The sequence below is a fragment of the Sinohyriopsis cumingii genome, unplaced genomic scaffold (assembly GCF_028554795.1).
Source record: "Sinohyriopsis cumingii isolate HCF-2022 unplaced genomic scaffold, ASM2855479v2 utg000624l, whole genome shotgun sequence".
Taxonomy (NCBI): Eukaryota; Metazoa; Mollusca; class Bivalvia; order Unionida; family Unionidae; genus Sinohyriopsis; species Sinohyriopsis cumingii.
In genome coordinates this window covers 552,253-576,162 of record NW_028315919.1, presented here as the reverse complement: position 1 = coordinate 576,162, position 23,910 = coordinate 552,253, and the positions used below count along the sequence as shown (strand labels likewise).

Below are 23,910 nucleotides of genomic sequence, written 5' to 3'. Positions count from 1 at the left end.
AAATAGTGCTCATAAGGATACACTTGCAATGTATTTGCTTATTTTGGTATACACCTTCCTTCCATCAGTCTTGATCCCAAAAGTAATTCAGAAGATGGGGGGAACAGACTGCAAAATAGTTTTGATGATGAGACAAATCAGTATCAATAATCTGCCTGCCTTTGCATGAAATGTACCCTGTTAATTAATAGCAATCCCTACCCTTCTTATGCAGCCAAGGTTGTCACAATTCCATCAGCATCCCTTGAAACTCCCCCTTTATGCTTGGCTCTTGCCATGGACGTACTGCACAAAATGGGGTTGAAAGCTTCAGTCATGGAGAGGACTGCAAAAGCTTGAAGGCCCTTCAATCTGAAGGCATGCGAAGACAAAATGGCATGTTTTCAGTGACTTGTGTCACATCAGTGATATTACACCACTCTCCACCTCCATTCCCCAACTTTATAACTTCTTTGAGACAAGAAGTTAACCAATGTCACATTAACAGGATGCTTTTCAGTAATTTTCAAACATTAAGACATCTCTGGCTTCATCATCTCCAGACCACACTTACTCACTTTTTTTTTCTCAAAAATAGAACCTCTCATGGGTCTCAACTCGTTCATGTTTGAGCCTCTTTCTTCCACCTCACTGAAGCGTATCATATGACTTTTTTTGGTTAAGCGAACAACATGTCCTATCCATGGATCTGAACAACATGTCCTATCCATGGATCTGAACATGCCCTATCCATGGATCTGAACATGTCCTATCCATGGATCTGAACAACATGTCCTATCCATGGATCTGAATTACATGCGTTTCTGTTCCAACTTGGTTTTGTTTAAGAACAGGCTGCCATTACTGGGCTACCAATAAATTACTATTTGCTTCCTTCCTTTGATCGAAATATTGATAGAAACAGATGTTATCCATTAAAACCATCAAAGCCTAGTCATACCGCTGAAGGCAAGAAAACAAGACACATGTCCACTTGGTTAAAGGGGGCTATCAAGTCACAATAATCTAAAATCTCTTAGGATCAGGTATGACTGCTACAAATTTTGGCTCATAAAATGCAAGCAATTTCCATGAGCCTAACCTTTGAACATAATTTCCCAATTCAAGACTTAATGCCCAGGCTAGTTTCTCCAGCTTCTCCTTTTGTGATATGACCTATCAAAGGTAAGCGCTGAATCTTGTCGGGCCAGTGGTAGCTGCCCAGACAGTAATCATACCAAATTTATGAAAGCACAATCTTGGACCTAGGTGGGAATTTACTACGCTGGATTCACCTGGAGAACTTTTGATAGTAAGATGATAATCAAGTGCAGAATCACACTGTTGTGTGTATTAACAAATTGTCTTTGGCTGTGCTAAATTTATGTTATGAGAAAAGTGTATCTTTTTAGTAGAGCAGCAATACTCTGGCCACAGGACACAGATAGAGGAAGGCTTCTTGGTCTTTCCTTCTTTTCTTATCTTTTCTCGTAATGTATTTGACAGAGAAAGCAAATTTAAAAAAAATTAAATTTTGTTTCTCCAATAATACTTACCTGATCATATTGCTAAAAATCCCTCTAACTGTTCCACACAATGCAAGCATCCTACTATAGGTTTCTCTGAAGTGAAAACTGGTTATATACAGGTATAATGGTGTCAGTCTTGTGGGTAACATTAAGGGCTGGATTTGGAGATATCAGTGACTTGTCCTAATGTCAGTGTAATCTGGTAAGTATTATTGGAGAAATATAATCTACTAAAAGTTTTGCTTTCCACTATGGATTGTTGTTCATTTGGTCTTTAAATTTGTGCTTTGTAGCAATCATGAAAAATTGATATTCAGTAAATAAAAATAGTGAATTCACTGTATTACACAGTTGTATTAGCTAACATTATATAAATGCTTATACTGTTTTCTGTAACATAATTAAATCAGTTCTGAGAATACCAATTCTTGCAAAGATGTGCTCTCATAATGTTTCTGTTTCTAGGCCAAAGAGCCAAGCCAGTTGTTTGACTTTATGCTACTGGAGTTGAGTAAGGAACCAGATGTGAGTATACAATTAACGATACCAGTTTATCAGTCTGTCTATAAACAAGGCAGTTTTTGCAACGAAACTTTAGTTTGCTGCCATCTGTTTTTTTTCTTCTTCAAACTTCATATGTTGCTTAACCATGGGTATAGGCATTAGTCTATCAATTGACTAGGTCCAAGGTCAAGGTTGCAGTGGTTGAAATGTTATTTTCCTGTCTGAATGGTGTCAAGTTTTCTTGGCCTAATTTTCATCAAACTTAATAGGTAGACTACACTTAGGAAGGGGCGGCTCCCTATTATGTGTAACGGGAATCATGGTAGCTCAATGGTTAGTAAGTTGGACTCATAACTGGAAAGTTGTGGGTTTGATTCCTACCATTGAACCAGCCTGGGTTGGCATTCATAGTATGTCCTTGGGCAAGGCACTTTACTCCAGTTGCCTCAACACTAAATAACCTAATAGCACCAGTTCAAAAATATTCTTTTTCTCCTGAGGTCAGGAGGTGAAATGTCATGGTCATGGGCAAATCATGTGAAAAAAAATCTGCATGATAAATGAAGTTTTCAGGATCTAATTTGTATTGAAATCCCTGTTTTGTTTATTCTTGAGGCCAAAGGTCAAAGTCGCAGGAGCTAAAATTGCTTTTTTGGGTTCCACAAGAGAAGTCTACATTCCTTTAAAATGCATCAGTGGCTTAGTGGTGGGCATGCTGGACTCACAATTGAAAGGCTGTCTGTTCAAATCTACCATCAGAGGCTGCAGGTGTGAATTTTGCTTTTAGATTAGCCTGAGTCAGCTACTGTGATGCTTATCTGAACATAGCAGCTTACTCCAGTTGCATGACACTAAATAGCCTACTTGTTTTGCTGTGTCAAACTAAAACCAACTATTTTCCTTAAGATTCCTCATTTTTTTATCTGCTTCATAGGTTTAAAATACACTTAAAGGCATTTCCATATAGCCTGTGAACAATATATAAAAGGTCAAGGTTAGCATACATGAAATTGGGTTTTTAAATTAATTTTACATTTGTAATAGTTGTGGTCGGTCAGTGGGATAAGTTTCTTTTGATGGCCTTTACACAATTTAATGGTAATAGAGTTCCTTGTGTCCTCATTTATATAATGTGTTTTGGATACATATTGCTCTGATTCAGTATTGTAGGTGGGCTACAAGGGTAGGCACCATGGCAGTAGTATTCACAGTTTAACAATAATACAGTTCCTTCTGACCTCATTTATATACTGTGTTTGGATGCAAATTGCCTGATTCATTATTGTAGGTGGGCTACAAGGGTAGGCACCATGGCAATAGTATTCACAGTTTAACAAAAATACAGTTCCTTGTGTCCGCATTTATATACTGCATTTGGATGCAAATTGCCCTGATTCAGTATTGTAGGTGGGCTACAAGGGTAGGTACCATGGCAGTAGTATTCACAGTTTAACAATAATACAGTTCCTTGTATCCTCATTTATGTACTGTGTGTAGATATTTTTTACTTGAGCCTGTATTTGACTCTTAATATGACAACACAATTATCTTGATTGGCAATGCAGTATATACCAATTATAACAATTCTCTTTTGGTCCTCACATTACTTTGTGGTACAGTAAAACCTGTTATGAGAGACCGCCCCTTCTGCCAACCAAAAGCGGTCTCTCAAGACAGGTGGTCTCTCATAAGAGGTGTGTGAAAATGGACTGGTTTTCAGCGTCAATAGTTAGCATTGTTGACAAATAAATAAAACCCATACTCACTGTACATGTATCATATCCTTTATTCATAAATCTTGTTAAATATTGCATGCATTCCTCTCAAAATATCTTTATATAATAAAAGATATACATCTATCAAACAACGAGAATAAAATTTATATTTCAGCATCACATTAATATGTACAAAAAATGAACAGTTAGATATGATGTATATAATTCTATACACTTATTCACTTGTTTTTTTTTTTAAAAATCCATTATACTTTGTTGACATGTTTTACTCAGCTGTTTGGTCTGAACATGTATCTCAATTATAGCCTTTTCCTGAATCAACTTTCCACTTACTGGTATGTTTTTACTCCTTGCAACACAAAACCACTCCCATACTTGCTCGTTCAGATCTCCGTAAACTGTCCGTTGTGCCGTGGCATATTTCTTCTGTGCTTGTGCATCTTTCTGCCATTCGTTTCTAATGGACTCCTTGTCTTTGATTACATTTTGAACTTGCGTTTTACTGACGCTTAAGCTGACTGCTATTTTGCAAGCAGTCTCCCATTTTTCATTTCTTTCAGTGACATTAATCCTTTCTTCCAGTGTTAAAATTTTTCTTTTTTTCAGCGGAGGTTCTGCCATTGTTATTAGTGTTGACATTTTAAAGACTATCGGTTTTTATCAGGTTTTGGGGAAATGTGGAATAAATATATATTATGTACCAATGAATGAAACCAAAAGACATAATTAACTCATCAAGAAACAATACATTTATTCTGAGACGAAGTTTAAATCAAGAGCGTTACAGCTCGATAAACAATGGTTGCGACCATCTGCACCCAGGTAAACAGATGGTGGCTTGGTGAAACACTAACAAAAGAAATAAAAAATAATTTTAAAAATATCCGGAAATGATTCTCACTTACTAGTATTAAAGACAATGAGCTCTTTCACCCTCCAGGCCTTATGGATTAACTGGAAAGACAAACGATGTACTCAAACCTACACTGAAGCCCTTTCAAACAATTTCTCACTGGGACAGAAGGACTAATGGCGTTTTGTGAGTTTTCATAAAGATAAAGAAAAAATACAAACCTCTAAATTGACTGCGTATAGGCATCATTACTCCCTTTGATGTTACTCTTACTGGCAATTCACATGACTTCGGCACTACAATGGTGGTTAGTGACATGTAATTTAGTCTGATTTACTGCAGTTTACAAATGACACCGTATGCTGGAGTTGTAAATTTCACAAAACTGATACTGTAGAAAGACACATTTTTTAAAAATACTTTATTAAAGCAATCTTTACTATGTATGCAGTCTTTGTTACAAAGGATTAAATGATGGTTAGAGGTGTTTATCTCGATATATGGTTGTTCAACTATAGTGTTATTTAATGTGCACTTTGTTTGCATACTACATTTATCCCGAGGTCTAGTGTTTACAAAGGATTAAGTTAAGGTCAGTGGTGTCAATCTGTTTTGTTTTTTTGGTGAGGCGGTCGTTCATAGCAGTGTCAAAATGCATATTTTGCCAAGAAATCGTGGTCGCTGGTTGCGTTGAGCAGGTGGTCGTTCATAACAGAGCGTTTATATAGTAAAATCGATCCGTGCATTACGATTGTGGTCGGAAATGACAGGTGGTCGCTCATAGCAGAGGTCGCTCATGACAGGTTTTACTGTATCATTAATTTCTTTTGTATATACTCTGTAATGTTTTCAAGTTTTATGAAGTTTTATAAACAACCATATTAAATTGCTTGATTAAGGGCAGTACTTATACCAATTTTTAATGACAGTACTGTAATAGAGGTATTTAAAATTAAAATAAAATTAAATACAATATATAATTTATGGTGTTCTCATTTGGAGTCACATATGGCCAGAACACATTGTATAATGACCAAGAAGGGCACATACACATATTTCTGGTAGGTTTCTGTTTATAAAAGGTTAGATTTCTTTGTTGAAAATAATTATAGTATAACTGTGTAAGCAGGTTTATACTTATTTTTAAAAAATATTTGTATTGAATTGGATTTGTATCACTTATTCTGGCAGTGGTACAATATCAATGACAGTGACTGTGTCAGCAATGATTATGTTGGATTGGATTTGTATCACTTATTCTGGCAGTGGTTACAATAACAATGACAGTGTCTGTGTCAGCAGTGATTGTATTGGATTGGATTTGTATCAGTTATTCTGGCAGTGGTTACAATAGCAATGACAGTGAATGTGTCAGCAGTGAATGTATTGGATTGGATTTGTATCACTTATTCTGGCAGTGGTTACAATAACAATGACAGTGACTGTGTCAGCAATGTTTGGATTGGATTTGTATCACTTATTCTGGCAGTGGATACAATAACAATGACAGTGACTATGTCAGCAATGATTGTATTGAAAGGGATTTGGTATCACATCCACACATATAAATGAGGAGTCCTTGCCTTTGATTAGCAGAGTTAGACTGTATTTTTTTTAACACAATATGATTAAACTTGTTATGTAGGTGGACATTTATATCATCATGATCTTTAATTAGTTTGATGATGAGCAGCATACATATGTAGTAATGAGATATCTTGCATTTGGTTTGTTGATCATTCTATAATCTGTGTGTAAGTTCAAACCATCAAGATTACGGATTATGTTGATTATATGTAAATGCTATGCACATTAATTAAGCTTTTTGGCATGTAATTGTCTGAGCTTGTTACTAGAGATTGGATTTATGAGCAGATGGAGTATAGCAACTTGTGTCATCAAGTTCTTGGATGAATTGGATTATGAATAACATCTACACATACAAATGAGTCATTTTGTTATCTGATATTGGATGAAATTTGAGAAGCTGTGTATTAGATTCAGATTTTGATCAAACTGTGCATGTAGGCATATAGATCTCTGAGACGTTTTGTGATTATGAGTGAAATCCCACTTATTGATGACTTTTTACAACTGTCATCTAAGCAGTATCAGGTCTGCTTTGTCCACTTGTTGATATAAGTAGCTATGAAACCTGGGGAGGGTGAGATGGCTGTCACATTTTGACAGTAGAATGCAGAATCTCTGTGTTAAATAACCTTTGCACTTGTAACTTTTTCAATGCAAAATGAAAACATAGCTGCATCAGGCACTGGGCGATGCGGTGGGTACATGAGACATAGAATATTCCTAAGAATATTTTCTGTTATTATATATATATATATTTATACTGTCGCTAAATTTGTTTCATCTTTGTTTATGCTAAATGTGTTTGACTCATGTTTGTTTTGATCTGCTTGTTAAATACAAGAGAGTTATACAGTGGCCTGTGGGGCCTTGAGTGGCTGAGTGGTCTAAAGTGCTCACTGTTACAGATCACTGCCATCTCACCTCTGTCTCCGTGAGTTTGAGTCTCAGGCTTGGCTAACATGAGTACGTGAGAAAGCCTGCCAGTAGCTTCTCATGGGGTCGGTGGTTCTTCCCGGGGTTTTCCAGGGTTCTTCCTCCACCAATTATACTGGCCGCCATGTATAGCCTATCTTGTGCTAAAAAATGGTGTTAAACCCTACAACAACAACAACAACAATGGTCTGTTGTTTAGTGGCTGCCTGACCATGAGCATAGTTCTCTCATTGTTACTCTTCCTTAACTATTGAAAGTACTGGCCTCAAACTTTATACTCACATTCAACTAAGGGTCTAGTTGTTGTTAAGTGAAAATGATGCCTCCTGGACATCAGATATGATCACAATTATGGCCATTTTGAGAACATTATTGCTACTGTTCCAGAATGGATGGTTGTATCGATGATGGGTTTTCACTACAAGACTCATTATGATGTCTAGTTGGTCCTAAGTTTAAAAAAAAGTGCTGATCTGACATATGATACCAAGGAGGCAGTCTGGAAAATATTGTCACTACTACTTCATGTAAAGGGTTGGCCATATATTAACATGGTGTTTTCACAAAATGATTTTCACTATGTATTGGTCTTAAATGAAGATGATACTGATGTGTCTGGTGGACATTGTGAAAGATCTCATTAGAGTTCCTTGTGTTGAAAGGCTGGTCATACTGACATTTCTTAAAATTTAAATAAAACACTTCATCATGCAGCATGTAATTGTCCTTGTGTTAAAATTATGCCCATCCATCCTCAACCCAGGGCTCGAAATTAACAGTAGTCTGCTGCAAGCTCATGGTTAGCAAATTCCTGTTGGACTAGTAGTTTTCATAATTTGTTAGACTAGTAGTTTTCATAATTTTTCAGATTAGTAGTTTTCATAATTTGCCAGACAGTTTTCATAATTTCTGTTGGACTAGTAGCTTTCATAATTTCAGTTGTCTGATGGCTAGTAAAATTTCAGTTGTAACTAGTCAGCAGAACTTCTGGCTTCAAAGAAATTGATGTTAACCAGTGAAGATGTCTCTGGAAGTGGAGTAGCTGTGTTCATTACAGCTTGCTTGCATATACAATATAGGCATATTCATTAATGATGTAAATTTATGTTCCAGAAATGTGAGGGATCTGGGCGTCTGATGTTTCAAATGATAAAGGGGGTCAAGAACCAGTTCCACAGCTGTAGTAGTAAGGTCAGTTTCCATAGATAATTTACTTAACATTGCCAGTATCAAACCCAAAATGTATGATCCTGTGTAGGAATGTTATGTCAAATGAAGAAGGGCTCCATTATTAACAGTAAATGTACTGTAATTTAGTTAATATTAAACTGTAATTATTATTATTATTATTATTATTATTGTTGGATAGTAAGATTAGCAGCATCCTTATGTACGTTAATGAGATAAAAGCCTATTTTTTTATGTCATATGATGGTGAGAGAATCATTAGTTGGCTGCTGTATAGATTTTCTAAATTTGTAACTTAATAAATAAAACAGACCACCATGAATGAACATTTTTAATACACACTTTGAACAGGTCAATAAATGACTGTATTGACATGTAGAATAGAAAACATCTTTACAGTGTTGTGTTGTATTCATCACCTGCAGATCTTGGTCAGTTTTAATTCAACATTCTGACACATAATCAAGTTAAACTATGTATATTAAATGATATTGGCATAGTCTGTTGAGATTAAATGCAGTACTCAGGAGAAAAAGCACTTTGTGTTTTCAATAAGCAACCTTCATAAAGACATAAAATAATGACGTTTGGTTAAAATAACAAAATTAAGAATATTTGTCAATTGTATGCTGTTTTCAATTTCATGTTAGGTATAGTTTAATGTGCTCTCTTTTTTTTCTAGATCCTGCCCATATTACTACAGAAACTTTGTATCCCCAAGGACAGAAAGCTGGAGACTCCAAAGCTGGATGTGGTGGAGAGGGTATTGGGCAGCATGATACAATCCATGGCGTACCATAGTAACAAGGAACACATGACACCCATGTGGCAGTGTATTCTGGTCAGTGAAAACGGGAATATTTTACATATATATCAACATGCAGTTTCTACCAGCAGACATCTTATAATGTCTTCTTGGTTCTAAATGAAAATGGTATCAGTATGTCATTCAATATGACCACCACAGCAACTAATTTGATAATCTTGTTATTGCTGAAGAGTATCAGATGGTTTCAGCACTTGTAGATCTACCAACTCTTACAGTTTTGCTGTAAGTCTTATGAAAATGACCCTTAAAATATGGACTTACGGAATAAAAGCAAAAACTATGGAACAATGATTGCAGAAAAATCCGGATAATTAGTTCATCCATGTTTTATTTTGATCTGGGTTTCTTATAGGAATAGTAGAGTTAGCCAGACTGATTCTACAGCAGGATCTTATACGCTTTAAACTGCATATATTTTTTCATACAATGCATCTGTCTGATCAAACTGTTGATTATAGAATTTTTAAAATATGGCAAACAGCAAGCGATGCTTGTTGAATACGAAAAGGAAAATAAGCCTCTTGATAATCAACACTGAAGAATAATGGAATATTCAGATTTTTGTGAATAAAAGCAGGAAGGGACACAGTTATGTTTATTGGACATCACATGCCAATTTGAATATGTCTCGTGGCAGGAGATATGTTTGCTGTCAGCATGTGAAATGGAACAAAATCCAAGAATTACATCAGGTTGATAGCAACAAGCCACTGAGCTGCATAGGGTTTGGAACTGAAGTTTGTGCAACTGTACTAGTAGTAAATAGGTTCTGTGTGTACTTTACAAACTTTTCAGTTGAACATGATGTCTATTGTTGTTGCATGTTTCAAATACTGATCTTTTAAATGTTTTCCAGTTTTACAATAGCAGTTTATGATGTTTTATACCTTACTGAAAACTAGTCAGACTTATGGAAAAAAAATCAACTGCCTTACTGAGACGGTCTCATCAGGGTTGGAAGTTAAAAGTAAGAAGGGGTCTTATCTTGATTTCCTTGAAGTTCCTTTTGGACAGTAGCACACCAACCATATTCCCCAACTGACAATGTTGGGTTTTTTTTAAGACTCAAAAAGTGCATATTGAGGTCCCAAGGGGGTGTCATTGCGTGTGACCAGAACAGTGATGTCCAATTGAGAATAAGCTAACTTTTCATATAAACCTATAGAAAATGCTTGGAAATTCAAATCTAAATAAAAGAAATTAATTTCTTTGTCTTGTTATAAGCAATTAATGCACATGTAAAGAACAAATAGTTGGCTGACTTAATATTGTCAGATATTGTCACATTACACGTACACTTATGTGTAAACACTCACATTCCACACTGAAAACATACACCAGGTTTCTGTCTTTAAAGTCCATTGGATGGCAAAATATAGGTTTTGGTTAGATGTATTCTTTGCCACTCTCAGTAGTTCATAGGGGGTTTAAAGGTAATGCAAGTGACATTAGTATTCATAGAGACTGGATGGTGTTGGTGTTCAAATATCTTTGCCAGATTCTGAGTGAGTCCTGGTCAGAATCTAGTTGTTCTTGACAACCACAACGCTAGCATTGTCAGAACTGTAATTATGAGAGATTTTATCTCTGTAGAAAATTGAATATACATTTACATTTGGAACTGACCATTAGATTGGGAGAAGGGGGCGGGGAATATACTATTTTCAGGTTTAAAGGAGACTTTGAAGGTAATAAAGCAGTAATGAATGCCTTTGTCCTGTACAAGTGTTAATGTTTTATCAACACAAATCAACTGTGCAACCATGAGTGAGTGCTTATTATTGTCTTTCAGTCAATCTATCTGATGGCTAAAATTATCCTGAAAAGCATGGGTCAATAGTTAGTATTTTAACAGACTTAAGGTAAAGAATAATAATAAAGAGAACTAACCTGAATATTCAAATTAGCATGTCAAATATGTTTCATACAGGTGGTGCTCCTATTTTGATGTATGTCATACAGTCCAGGGTGATGAATGTTAATATGTTGTTTGCAGTATATGAAAAGAACTGAATTCTTCCCCTTGCCATTATTCTGCACAAAGTTAAATCCATCAACCAATAGTTCTGAAGGCAGTTACAATGGAATCAGGAAGAGTTCCTTTCTATTGATACTGTTTTTGTTGTATGTGTTGTATATGGAGGGAAAATAGTTTTTATGTATTTTTTCAGGAGGTATCAGAAGTTAATTCCTTATTTGTTATGTTAATCATATCAGTTATGTATATATTAAGAAATTATTATTAAAGATAATTTCCTTTCTGATAACAGGACTCTCTGAACAGCTTTCACAGTTCGTGGCAGTCTGCCAAAGACCCTGACGAGAAGACTTCCTCAGCAGAAGCCTTAGAGAGACTACTGAGATTGATCAACCTCTGGATTACATACAAAAGAGGACTTGTGCTTAGTCAGCCGGACTCTTTAGCTAAGGTAGAAGTGGGTTCATATGCAGTATAAACATTGTACACAGACACACACACACACATTCGATTCATGTAAATATTGTGGCTATGTGTTTCAGTGAATTCCATTTTCTGTATTGTCTCTTAGCTTATTTAGTTTCAAGTGACAGCCAGAACTGTTTCTTTTTAGCTCCATTTTTCCTAGACAAGAGGAACTAATGGGATGTTCAGTTCCGCTTCATCTGTCCATCCATTAGTACACGTTATTGCTACTTATCTTAAACATCTTGGAGGATTGACATGATACTTTGCACACACATTCATCCTAACTGAAAATGGTGCTGCTTGGACATCCAGTATGACTGCCTGAGCAGTCATCTTGAAAATATTGTTATTGTTATTGCCATCTCTTCAGCAGCATTTGCTATAACAATATTTTCACATTGAATTACTTTTTTATGATTTATATTAGTCTTACAAAAATAATGGCACCTATCTGACATGCAGAGTGGCCACGATGGCAGTGATTTTGAAAACATTCTTGTTGCTACTATTCCTAAACAGGGAGTTATATTGACATGGGGTTTTCAGACAAGCCAACCATTATGCTTTTGGTGTTATCATTGTGCTTTTTTTCCACTAAATTATGCCTTATGCATAACTATGTTTGGATTACGCATTTTTGGTATGTCCCCCTCCAAAAAAATTAATAATTTGTTTTCTCATTAACATCCCATTAATCCCACAGACCATATTCTAGAAAAGGTGGCTTCTATATAACTACGACATAAGAGTACGCTTTGTCCGAAGACTTGCATGCACTTTCCTAACAGTATTATGTTCTATTTATAGCAGTTGCCCTACTTCAAGGAACTTGCTGGTTTCTACTTTCAACTTTTGACCTTGGTTTCTATTTATAGCAGCTGTATGGCTTAGTTAGGAGAGAACAGACTGGTTTTCTAACTTTTGATCTTTGCTCGCAGATTCTTTGTTCTAATTCAGAACAGAACCAGTCTGTAGGTATTTGGCACTATAAGTCCAGTCAGATTTATTTTAGTCGATGTGTGTTAGAGCAAAAATATTTTTCAAATAATTTCACATATGGATTAGGAAAAGACGAAAAACCAATTCAGAGTTGAATACATGAATTATACAATACAGCGTTCCATTCTAGGGATCTTCTTGCCCCTTGCAGGCTGCGTGGAAAGGATTTTAATATTGGTCATGGAGGTAAAACAAGAAACCTTGAATTAGCTTGTTTACTAACTCCTGTACTGAGGTAACTTCTTTTTGTACAGCAGAACTAAATTGTGGACATGAATTTTATAAATGCAGAAGCGTTATCTACAAAGTTCTTAATAAAGCACAGACAGCCTCTAGCGGTAGATGACTACATTGGTCCTTTGTTCAAACGGATGTTTCCTGATTCCAAAATTGCAGAAAATATACATGTGCAAGAACAAAATCATTTAATATTGTTAGGTGTTTAGCAGAAGATACTTCACTTAAAATTGCAGAAGCCATGAAAATTGGGTTGCTTAGTACTGCAACAGACAGGAGTAGTGATTGTGACAAAAAGTTGTACCCAGTCTGTGTAAGAGACTTTGACAATGAAAAGGGCAAAGTCAGAGTGCTCTTCTTTCATTAACAGAAATAACAGTAGATTGCACTGGTGAAAACATTTTATTTATTTGCTTGATAATACTTTGAATAAACTTAAGTTGGCATAATTGTATGGAGTTTTAAGCTGATACTGCATCAGTGATGACTGGAATTCATAAAGGAATTGCATTCTATATTTTATTGTACATATCAGCTGTCTCTGTCATATGATGCACCATTTTGCAGGAAAAGCTACTGATAAATTAGAAGCACTCCTGAAGTATTAAGTTGGCACTCCACTCTACCTTACAATGTACTTCATACAGATAGAGTTGATTTTTTTCATCTTATTTCCCAGCTAAAAGACCCAATAACTGTAAGATATAAATTTCCTCTTCTTTGTCAGGTTATGAAAGGAATATTGGTTCTTTACCATTCTAATACTGACTGTAGGAGATTGTTCAGTATTGTTCACATAAATAAAACTGAATTCAGATTCAAGCTCTCGAACCCAGCAATTATTGCTTTACTGGAATGCAAAACATTCATAATTTCAGCTGGTACGTGTTTTGAAATGTAATATGAGAGTTGGTTGCTTTTTAAAGCTCAAAGTGTTATATACGAAAACTTGAAGCAGTAATTGATGCTAAACTTTCAGAAGGATAAATAAATCATTTTGTACATATGCTCATTGAATTTTTATCATGTTATATGTGGATTACTCTTTTTCTGCGCGGATTACACTTTTTCCTCACCAGGGGTTGGCATGTGTGGGTTTTTACCAAAAGGCAAATTATGATGCCTTCTTGATCCTAAATGACAGTGGTGTTGATCTGACCTTAGTTATCACTGGTATGGCAGCCATTTTGAAAATCTTCAGGTCACTACTCCACCTACACGGGTTTTTCACTAGAAGAGTTTGTATTATGTCTTGTTGATCCTAAATGAAAATGGTTCCTAGCTGACATTCAGTATGGCTATCTTGAAAATCTTGTTTATTGCTGTAGATTGATATGGGGTTTTCAACATGGGACTAATAATGATAACTTGTTGGTCCTAATGGGTTAAAAGTGGTGTCAGATCCAACACAACATCCAGTCATCATTTATCTTTACATATAACTGTTAACTAGCTAATCGTTATTGGTATACATATCAGTGACAGTTTATCTTTAATTGTATATGTACTTCTTTCCTTGCCATTTTAGGTCTTCGTTGGTTTCCTGAAAGGTCCCCAGTTGCCTGACAAGGTGGCAGAGGAGCTGTTGATAGATGTGTCCTCACTGCTTCTAACAGCTCACATACAGCTTTCTGTAGAAAACACAGCTAAATTGACATCACTGGTAAGTTGTAGTTCTCAACAATCTCCGAATTACGCAATTTTGGATGCAAGAGTTGATTTTGTCCCAGATATTAGTAACCTTTGTTTACACTTGAAGTTACCTCCCCTTTGCTTTTCCTTTTCCTATTGAGAGGTTTTCAACATTCATTTAAATAGATGTGTAGTCACTTTGATATTGAACAGAAGTAATGCAGATTATGTTTCAACTGTAGCTGGGAGTAAGAGATCTGCTTGGGACATGGTATTTTCAGGAGTCATTTAAATAATAAAAAATTCAGACTTGTATTAAATAGCGCCTGTTACAGAGTTCATCAGTTGATTAAAAATCAGGCTACTATGAATATACAGTCACAATTAGCTTGTAATTATGAACTCTAATGTGCATGATACACAGACGGCTTGTCACTAATTAAACCATTCTACTTATGTGTAGATACACATGTAAATCTAATGTAATTATTTGTGGGAGACATGCCCCCGATTTCTGCCTTTTAGTTTAGGATTTTCTCAGGTGGTGTCATTGTCAATAAATTCACAATCATGTCTGCAACATCTCAGGCAGGCTTAATGTCCTAGCAGCCCCAATGAATTGACAGAATCCGCTTATCCATATGGAATGATCCATTACCATTAGTCTTCAATTGAATCTGGATCAGCTTGGGGTGACCTCTTAAGACCCTGAATACCACAGGTAGCTAACCTCTTCATGTTACTTTTCGAAGAGAGGTTAGTTCAAGTCACAATCAAAGGATACCTTTCAACAATCTCAGATGTGCTTTGCCATCATGGAAAGGACATAGGCAAAAGCAAAAATATCTCTGACCTTCTTGCCAAAATGGGATCTGATGTGCCTGAATAAAGCACTCTTTGAAACTCTGTTCAGATCTCTGATTCACCTTTCATACAATGCTTGCTTTCTTGCCACTTCAGCTAAAATAGGCAGAACAAAGATATATACCTTAGTGATCAAGTCAAACTGTCTGCAGTTCAGCAGTGCTGGTTTGCTTTCTCTTGTGGCAGACCATGTTTTCATTGCCAAGAATTGGTCCCAGTTTCATGGAAATCAGTCCTTTGTTTTGAAACTGATTTCTTCTTTGGACCCTTCTTTCCAGAGGCATCAGCTTCACTATGTTTGGGCACTAAAGTGGTGTTTGATCATAAACGGGATCTCATTCTTGTGGCTAAAAGTGAACGGGAAAATATTTCTTTTGAGGCTTCATCATTCTAGATCCAATGGATTATTTGCTCAACATACAAGGAATAAAGCCAAGACTAGATTTTAAAAAGTTCATATTTGCTCACGTGGGTAGGACAGTTGTTACCAGCATAGCAGTTGAATGTAGCTGTTCCCTGGCTGTCATCGTTCATCTCGAAGGCTCAGTTCAATAAGGTTGGACCTGTGTCAGTGGCAAAACAGGCTACATTGTCAGGTTATTTGGTACCATCATAACAATAAGGGTTACTCTACTTCCACTGGAGTAAAAGAAAATTCTTTCAGACCATATTCGGGGCCATGAGTCACCGAGTGGTCTAAAGCACTCTCCGTTACGGATCACTCCCATCTCACCTCTGTCTGCGTGGGTTCGAGTCTCGGATTCAGCCAATGTGGGTATGTGAGAAAGCTTGCCAGTAGCTTTGTGGGTTGGTTCTTTCTGGGGTTTTCCCGGGTTCTTCCTCCACCATTAATACTGGCCACCATGTATAGCCTATCGTGTGCTGGAAAATGGCGTTAAACCCTACAACAACAACAACAACTAAACCATATTCATTCATTGACCATGTGCTAGTCCTGGCCCAGATCTCACATGAAACTGGACACTACTTCATGTAAATTAGGAAAACAGAGTAAGGGCCTATTCCAAGGTAAAGAGATGTAACTCCTTTTGTCATTAATCCTATGATTGGGAAATGTATTTAAAAAAAAAACAAAGCAAATTTGGGAGTAAAATACATTTCTTTGATAGTATTCTCCTGGTCATAATATGAGCACAAACCATTCCTAGTACCTTCCCATAGCTACATCCCAGAAAAATCATGCACATCCACTCCAATAGCAACTGATAACTGGCAGGATTTCACACTTATCCCTCTACCCAAGGGGAGATCACTTTCAACTGACTGTTTTAGCAAGTAAGAAACATTTTAACACATTTGTTGCTAAAAGAAACTAAAAGGTGTGATGAATGGAGACCTTGATTTACAGGGTAGGAGATGTACAACTAACATGTTCTTTTTAAGTAAATAGTATTGAAGAAACATTTTTGACTCTTAAAAAATGGTTTCTCAAATATGAGAATGCAGAATTTTAGAACTTGTCCATGTCTGAAAATTGGATGTGGATATATTTATGGCACTACTGTGATTCACATTGGAATGCAGATACATACGGATTGTATTTATCCAGAATTTGATACTAAATTATATAGTATTTATACTGATCATTAGCTCCTCTAGCAAGAAATATTGGTATGATTGGACAGTAAGCATTCCATTTGTTTTTTTTTCTTTTTTTCAACAGGTTTGCAAGAGCAATTTCCCTCTGGAGGCAGTTAGCATATTTACAGTATCTTTGTTTGATCTGCCACTGTTTGAAAAGGTACACTTTTTCATGCAGTATGATAATCTGGTTTTAAAAATTGAACATGAATGATGCACTTGTATTATGTGTGTACAATTTTATTTTGTCACTCTTATGCTGATAAATACTTAATAGTGTTAATGTCCAGGTGTTCATTGTATGGTAGACATATTGCATTTAGTATAATGATTGTACACAAGTGTTGGCCAGCAATTGAAGGAAATTCTGAGCTTATGGAGTTTTAAATCATTTCTTGGTGCTCTGGCAAATGTTTGTACACTGAAATCTTGCATTCATTCCTACATCAACAGATGAACAGTTAGTACATAATAATAATATACCACATATCAAAAACAAAAACTGTTTTAAACGTGAATAAACCTGGCCTTCAGCAGCACATAAATTCCTAATAATCAGTATGGCTTACTACGCAGTCACACCAGTATAATAACACATAAGACCAGTTGATACATACCAAACCAGTTCAAACTAGCTTGGTAACATATATTAAACCATTTAAGACTGGCTTGGTAACACATATATGCCTGGTAAAAACTGGGTTGGTAATACGTTAAACCAGTAAAACTGTTCTGATAATGTAACAATTTAATATAATTGGGTTGAAGAGCCTGTCAAATATAGAAATGTTTCTTAACTGAACTGAAGTCATTGTAATGTGATGTTCGTATGACTTACGATATATACTCACTTGTAAGTTGAGTCAGACTGCAAACAACAAAGACTGCATAATGCAGATCTGGGTCTTTGTTGGGTGCAGTTGGACTTGACTTATAAGTGGATATATATGGTACATTATGTTAAACATGAAGCACTTGAACCTTTCATACTGATGGAAATTATGTTCATAGATGTGAATACAGTCTGTAAAAGCACAGCATTCATTTGCTTTTAGTTGGATAAAGTTTGATGACACATGTAACGGGGGAGATTTATTGTGAGCTAGACACATATTATGCCTTTTAAAGTAAATAAGCATGACGCTATCATTTTCTTTTTCTGTGATTTTTAGGATGTGTTGCCATGGCTGCTTCAGCTCTGTCAGAGTGGTATCCATGGTGATGAGGGTGATCAGCAAGTTCTGTTGCTGCTGACTCAACTAGTTCTGAGGAAATGCCCCATGCCACCAGCTATTGACCCACTGGACGATCTCCAGTGTTATTTGCTGGATTTTGGAGAAAAGTAAGAGTACTATATATTTTTGAATGTCTTGGTTATTAATATGGGATGAAAATCTTTGGTTATACATTTGTTCTACTATCTATCTGTTGCAACTGGTTAAATTTTGTTATCTTATTGAATTCATACAAGTTGCTAAATTGACAAATGTTGGAAAACCATTTCTAGAAGTCATACCTTTCTCAGGTATCCAGACACTCAAGTCTTGTAAATGAATTTGACTTGTCACCCTATGTTTGGAAATTGTATATACACTTCATAGCCCTTAACCGATTAAGGCCACTTCATGGAACTGGGTATGCATTTGTTCTGCCTCTTCCTGAAACTGTATGCTTTTGTTAGAAATCTTCATGAAACTTGGTATTCTTTTGCTAGGCCTATTGACAAAACTTTATAACCTTTTTTTAGGTCTATCTATGAAATTTGGTATTCTTTTGCCAGGCCTAGTGACAAAACTTTATGAAGCTTTTGTTAGGTCTGTCTATGAAACATGGTATTCTTTTGCTAGGCCTATTGACAAAACTTTATAACCTTTTGTTAGGTCTATCTATGAAACTTGGTATTCTTTTGCTTGGCCTATTGACAAAACTTTATAAGCTTTTGTTAGGTCTGTGTATGAAATTTGGTATTCTTTTGCTAGGCCTATTGACAAAACTTTATAAGCTTTTGTTAGGTCTATCTATGAAACTTGGTATTCTTTTGCTAGGCCTATTGACAAAACTTTATAACCTTTTGTTAGGCTTCTTCATGAAACTTGATCATCTTTTGCTAGGCCTATTGACAAAACTTTATAAAGCTTTTGTTAGGTCTATCTATGAAACTTGGTATTCTTTTGCTAGGCCTATTGACAAAACTTTATAAGCATTTGTTAGGTCTGTCTATGAAATTTGGTATTCTTTTGCTAGGCCTGTTGACAAAACTTTATAAGCTTTTGTTAGGCTTCTTCATGAAACTTGATCATCTTTTGTTAGGCATTTTCATGATACAGGGTATATTGTTGTTAGGTATGTTTGTGAAACTTGGTATGCACCTAAATTATAACTAGACAGTGTGTCTTGTAAAAGAATGGACTATGTCTTATCACCCTTTTAAGAGTTATTCCTATTTTTATTATTATGAAAAACAATGTCTATCCTTCTGTCCTTTTCACTTGGAGTTGATATCTTCAAACCATTTGAGATATTTTATAAAACTTCTATGTATTTGAATGATGACAAGGCTTTTATATCACATATAACAATGTACTTCATCAAATGATTACTATTTAAGTGGGAAGGTATTCTACTTGGTTACTGACAAATGTAGAAGAAACATTTTTCGATCGTTAATAATTTGAAATGATTGTATGATTCAAATTGATTTTAATCATCAGCACCATTGGACTGCTTTTGAATGGATTGTGTTGGCAGTTAATTTTACATTATTATCACGTGATGTGTTCCCTTTGACATCATAAGATATTTTAAATTTAAAGGTCATTCACATTAGCAAAGGTACTTATGTGTATCCATTACTACAGTGACTGTAGATATGGGTATATACTGGAACCTTGGCTACTGAAAAATTCAAAAGGTTGAATATGGCTTTTACTTAATTTATTTTTTGCAGAAGCAAGCAAGGGTTTCCAAAATTTGTCCTTTCCCTGTTGGATGTTGATCATGAGAACTTAAATTCCATGGAGTCATCTTTGAAGATTTGGTCGTCTCTTGTATGTCTACCACATGTCAGGTTAGTCGCCATTATCAAAACAGTCCATGTAACTGTAGCACATAGTAGTTCAAATAGTGTATGGAAATTTCTAATAGGTCTGGAATACCAGATTTCCATGCTTAGTTGTTACACTAAAAAACTCTCCATGATTATTACTGTTTTCCATCCATGCAACCAAATAAACTCCCTATGATTATCACTGTTTTCTGTCCATAGCACCAAATAAACTCCCTATGATTACACTGTTTTCTGTCCATAACACCAAATAAACTCCCTATGATTAGCACTGTTTTCTGTCCATAGCACCAAATAAACTCCCTATGATTAGCAGTTTTCTGTCCATAGTACCAAATAAACTCCCTATGATTAGCACTGTTTTCTGTCCATAGCACCAAATAAACTCCCTATGATTAGCACTGTTTTCTGTCCATAGCACCAGATAAACTCCCTATGATTAGCACTGTGTTTTCTGTCAATGGTACCAAATAAATTTCCTATCTGGATCTTTTCAGTGTGAAGCTGCATCCAACTAACACAGAAGTATATGCAGTAGGTCTTAATGTTTTTTGAAATTTCTGAACATGTGTAGAGTTTTTTGATGTGTTATAATACTGTTTGTTGACTTCTAAACATGCAGTAGAAGGCATGTACAAAGTATACTGCACTTAATGTTGAGTGAAATGCGATTTTGCAAGAGCATTAGATTTTATGCAGTAAATCTAATTTACAGAACAAGGTCTATTCTGCGACTTGTAATGGGGCAGTTAATGCTAATTAAAAAAAAATCAAAGAAGCATGCACAAGGCAAGAATAATACTGTTGAAGTCTTGATTTTGTTTACTTCAGTAAAGGTCACTGTGCCCTGATTTTGGGAGCTGCAGCGACTCAGTGGTTAGTATTCTGGACTCATGAAAGAAAGGTTGCAGGTTTGAATCCAGTCAAAGGTTTAGCCTGCGACACTGCTCTAGTGTATCCTTTGCTAAGGGACTATACTCCAATAGCCTTGGCACTAAATAACCTGTTTATGTTGCCGTGCCATAAAGCACCAAAGTAAACCTGGTGGGTTTAACACCATTATTTAGCAAAAGAGAGGCGACCCATGGGAAGCTACTGGCAAGCTTTCTCACATACCCACATTTGCTGAGCTCTAGACTCGAATACATGCAGACAGCAGTGAGATATCAGCGATCTGTAAGGGTGAACGCTTTAGTTCACTCTGGCATCAGGCCCCACCCATCCATATGAAGCATCAGACTATGTCTTATGTATATGCTGGTGAACCAGACTTTTGTATTTGTTTTTTCCTGCGGATAAATGTGCTTTTGTTTAGTACTTGATAGTCACTGATTTAAGACAGAATACTGCATTCTTCCTTGTTAATTCATATATATCTCTTGTTACTTTAATTTGCACACATTCTATGTGCAGTACACACAACTTGTTAAGTCCAGTTTTTCATGGTGATAATTTTCATGATTGATAATTTGTTGTTGAATCTCCCCATTATGTAGAAAACTGTGTTCCATCCATCTTTAGTTCTAGAATAGATCTTGCTCATTATACTGGTGTAATACTGTTACATATGTTTAAAATAAGTATTTAAGAAGAGCAACGTTACATAATGTTGATGTATGCAACAACACATTTCTAACAGTACATACATATTAAATAAATCAAGTATTTAATAAGTACAAATATTTACATGTATAGATTAAACCAAGAATTTAATTAGTTTGGTCATTTACACATACAGATTAATTAAATGAAGTATTTAATTAGTTTGGTCATTTACATGTACAGATTAATTAAATCAAGTATTTAATTAGTTTGGTCATTTACACATTAATTAAATGAAAAAAGTATTTACTTAGTTTGGTCATTTACACATACAGAATAATTAAATGAAGTATTTGATTAGTTTGATTAGTTTGGTCATTTACACATATTAATAAAATGAAGTATTTAATTAGTTTGGTCATTTAGACATACAGCTTAAATCAAGTATTTAGTTTGTTTGGTTATTTACAAGTGCAGATTAATTAAATCAAGTATTTCATTAGTTTTGTCATTTACACATACAGCTTAAATCAAGTATTTCATTAGTTTTGTCATTTACACATACAGCTTAAATCAAGTATTTGATTAGTTTGATCATTTACACATACATTTTAATTAAATGAAGTATTTAATTAGTTTGCTCATTTACACATACATATTAAATAAATGATGTATTTAATTAGTTTGGTCATTTACCCATACAGATTAATTAAATCAAGTATTTAATTAGTTTGTTCATTTATATGTTCATGTTAATTAATTCAAGTGTATAATTAGTTTGGTCATTTATATATACATGTTAATTAAATGAAGTATTTAATTAGTTTGGTCATTTATACATACAGATTAATCAAATCAAGTATTTAATTAGTTTGGTCATTTATTAATATGACTGCTCTGGTGGGCTAGTCATTAGAGCATCTGCCTCAGATGTGGGAGGTCATGGGTTTGATCGCACGTTGTGTTATACCAAAGACTTACAAAAATAGTACTAACAGGTGCCTCGCTTGGCGCTTATCATTATGAGGTTAGTGTTAGGACTGGTCTGCCTGGTGTCAAGATAATGTGACTGGGTGGGACATCATACTACATGTCTGTGACATGATGCCCCAGTGCTAGGCATCACTTGAGACTGCCACCCTACAGACACCTTAGTGATATGACTGAATAATTGTTAAAGCTATGTTAAAAATCCAATTCACACACACACATTTATATGTATAGTTTAATTTAATCAAGTATTTAATCTGTACAATGATTTGTCATATTATATTCATCTTTTCAGACCTCTATCTGTAAGCAGTGCATCAAAAAAAGTCTTGTCAGTTATGCAAACTATAAAGTTGAAATTGGATAAAATGGACAAATCTGATCTTGGGACAGGTAATCAGTTTTATCATTATATTTTCGTTGCACTTCATTATTATGAAAACATAAAACTGCTTGTGAATATTATTTTAGTTTAGTTTATTTTTTGCAAACATAACAACAGAATAACATCTGTTATGAGGATCAGCTTTTGATAGTAGTGCCTAAATGTTGCTGTTATGACACATATATAGAATTAGACTTTTGAAATTAATTTACCCATTTTTAACTCTACTTGTCAAGAACCAGAAGAGCTTATGGAAAGGTCAGTTGTCCATTGTCTATCTGTCCATTGTTATGAATCCAAGTAAGGTCAGTTGTCCATTGTCTATCTGTCCATTGTTATGAATCCAAGTAAGGTCAGTTGTCCATTGTCTATCTGTCCATTGTTATGAATCCAAGTAAGGTCAGTTGTCCATTGTCTATCTGTCCATTGTTATGAATCCAAGTAAGGTCAGTTGTCCATTTTCTATCTGTCCATTGTTATGAATCCAAGTAAGGTCTGTTGTCCATTATCTATCTGTCCATTGTTATGAATCCAGGTAAGGTCAGTTGTCCATTGTCTGTCTGTCCATTGTTATGAATCCAAGTAAGGTCAATTGTCCATTGTCTGTCTGTCCATTGTTATGAATCCAAGTAAGGTCAATTGTCCATTATCTATCTGTCCATTGTTATGAATCCAAGTAAGGTCTGTTGTCCATTGTCTATCTGTCCATTGTTATAAATCCATGTAAGGTCAGTTGTCCATTGTCTGTCTGTCCATTGTTATGAATCCATGTAAGGTCTGTTGTGCATTGCCTATTTGTCCATTGTTATGAATCCAAGTAAAGTCAGTTGTCCATTATCTATCTGTCCATTGTTATGAATCTAAGTAAGGTCAGTTATCCATTATCTATCTGTCCATTGTTATGAATCCAAGTAAGGTCAGTTGTCCATTATCTATCTGTCCATTGTTATGAATCCAAGTAAAGTCAGTTGTCCATTATCTATCTGTCCATTGTTATGAATCCAAGTA

At 35.3% G+C, this 23,910-nt stretch overlaps 1 protein-coding gene across 2 annotated transcripts in view; it reads left to right on the top strand.

Annotated features, from left to right (window-relative positions):
* Window positions 1-23,910, top strand: part of LOC149773571 (small subunit processome component 20 homolog) — a 169,552-nt gene that overhangs the window by 18,318 nt on the left and 127,324 nt on the right. For both annotated transcript variants that reach the window (XM_089946373.1, XM_089946372.1), the window contains exons 8-16: window positions 1,974-2,033; window positions 8,238-8,315; window positions 8,995-9,153; window positions 11,412-11,570; window positions 14,352-14,486; window positions 17,004-17,081; window positions 18,094-18,263; window positions 19,869-19,988; window positions 22,813-22,910. In XM_089946373.1, the coding sequence (XP_089802499.1) occupies window positions 1,974-2,033; window positions 8,238-8,315; window positions 8,995-9,153; window positions 11,412-11,570; window positions 14,352-14,486; window positions 17,004-17,081; window positions 18,094-18,263; window positions 19,869-19,988; window positions 22,813-22,910 (1,057 nt within the window). The remainder of the gene's footprint in view (window positions 1-1,973; window positions 2,034-8,237; window positions 8,316-8,994; window positions 9,154-11,411; window positions 11,571-14,351; window positions 14,487-17,003; window positions 17,082-18,093; window positions 18,264-19,868; window positions 19,989-22,812; window positions 22,911-23,910) is intronic.